At 40.9% G+C, this 1,126-nt stretch overlaps 1 protein-coding gene across 1 annotated transcript; it reads right to left on the bottom strand.

The window, feature by feature from the left end:
- Positions 1-368: 368 nt before the first annotated feature.
- On the bottom strand, positions 369-890 carry LOC147424296 (uncharacterized). Its single transcript, XM_086502343.1, has one exon. The coding sequence runs from the start codon at positions 888-890 to the stop codon at positions 369-371; it is 522 nt and encodes a 173-aa protein (XP_086358469.1).
- Positions 891-1,126: the final 236 nt, after the last annotated feature.

Consider the following 1,126-nt stretch of genomic DNA (forward strand, 5'->3'; position numbering starts at 1 on the left):
AGTATTGGGTTTATCTAGTCTTTTAGAGTTCAACACATGGCTTAACCAATCATAACTTAGTCCAATCACATAACTTAACCAGTCATGGATCTTCACCAACAAATAATCAATGACCTGACCAGTCACTCAATTCTTTTGAACAAAACAACTAAGTTTATTATTTGCAATCCATACGCATTAACAAGCTTTCTGTTCCCAGCACTAGTTGCATCAATTACTATCGTGAAGCATGTAGGGAACACCAAATCTCAATTAAGCTCGAGAGTAAATTTATTCATCAAGAGTCAGTTTCTCTTCCAAAAAAAAAATCAACGTCTTCTATTGATGTAAGAATACCAATGGCCTTATTAAAAAATGTTATAGTAACCCTAATCCTCAGGTGTATATTTGAAGCTGTGATATTCTTGGACACTCTTTAGGAAGAAGCGCAGAGGATTTTCTATAGGGGCTAATAGTCGATAAGTGGCGGGGAGTTGTGGTAATCCTGTTGTCCATCCCTTGCCCGAGAAGTGGCTAGTTCTGCCTATAACAACCACTTGGTCTTTTGGAACGACTGCAATGACCTTGTCATAGACCCACCGATTGAGGTTGACGCTTCCATCTGCTGTCATTGCTTTGACATCGGTTGGCCAAAAGGTATAGTAATGGACCAGCCTTAGCTCCTCACACCATTTGATGCGGCGAAGATCATTATTTAAATTTCCTAAGCTTCCAGCCCTGATGGTAAAAGTACTTCCACGAGACCACCAGGCTCGAAACCATCCTCGTTGGGTTCGAAAACGCGGCGGAGTGGTCGATATCTCGAGGATTCTCATGATTGATGCCCGAAAGTCGTAGTCGTTCGATCCGCATGCAGACATGTACATGATGTTGAACACCTGAAATCGCATGTATGCCTCATGCTGATCCTGAAACGTGTTATATATAAATACGTAAGAATATAAGTTCATTTTAATAGAGTAGTTTAGAAACAAAAGTAGCAATAATGGGGAAAAAAAACACATTCTTCCCCTACATTCCCCTCTTAACGTTGGGTTAACCTCTGTTTAACCTGGCTCTGATACCAATTCTAAGGTCCCCGTCCTAAAAGATCGGGGTGACTTGGAAGATAGCCTTCTTTATTCCC

The sequence above is a fragment of the Adiantum capillus-veneris genome, chromosome 26, assembly GCF_014529385.1.
Source record: "Adiantum capillus-veneris isolate H3 chromosome 26, ASM1452938v2, whole genome shotgun sequence".
In the NCBI taxonomy this organism is placed as follows: domain Eukaryota; kingdom Viridiplantae; phylum Streptophyta; class Polypodiopsida; order Polypodiales; family Pteridaceae; genus Adiantum; species Adiantum capillus-veneris.

Excerpts from the sequence above, each read along its gene's own strand:
- LOC147424296 (XM_086502343.1), bottom strand. The coding sequence starts at position 890 with ATGCGATTTCAGGTGTTCAACATCATGTACATGTCTGCATGCGGATCG.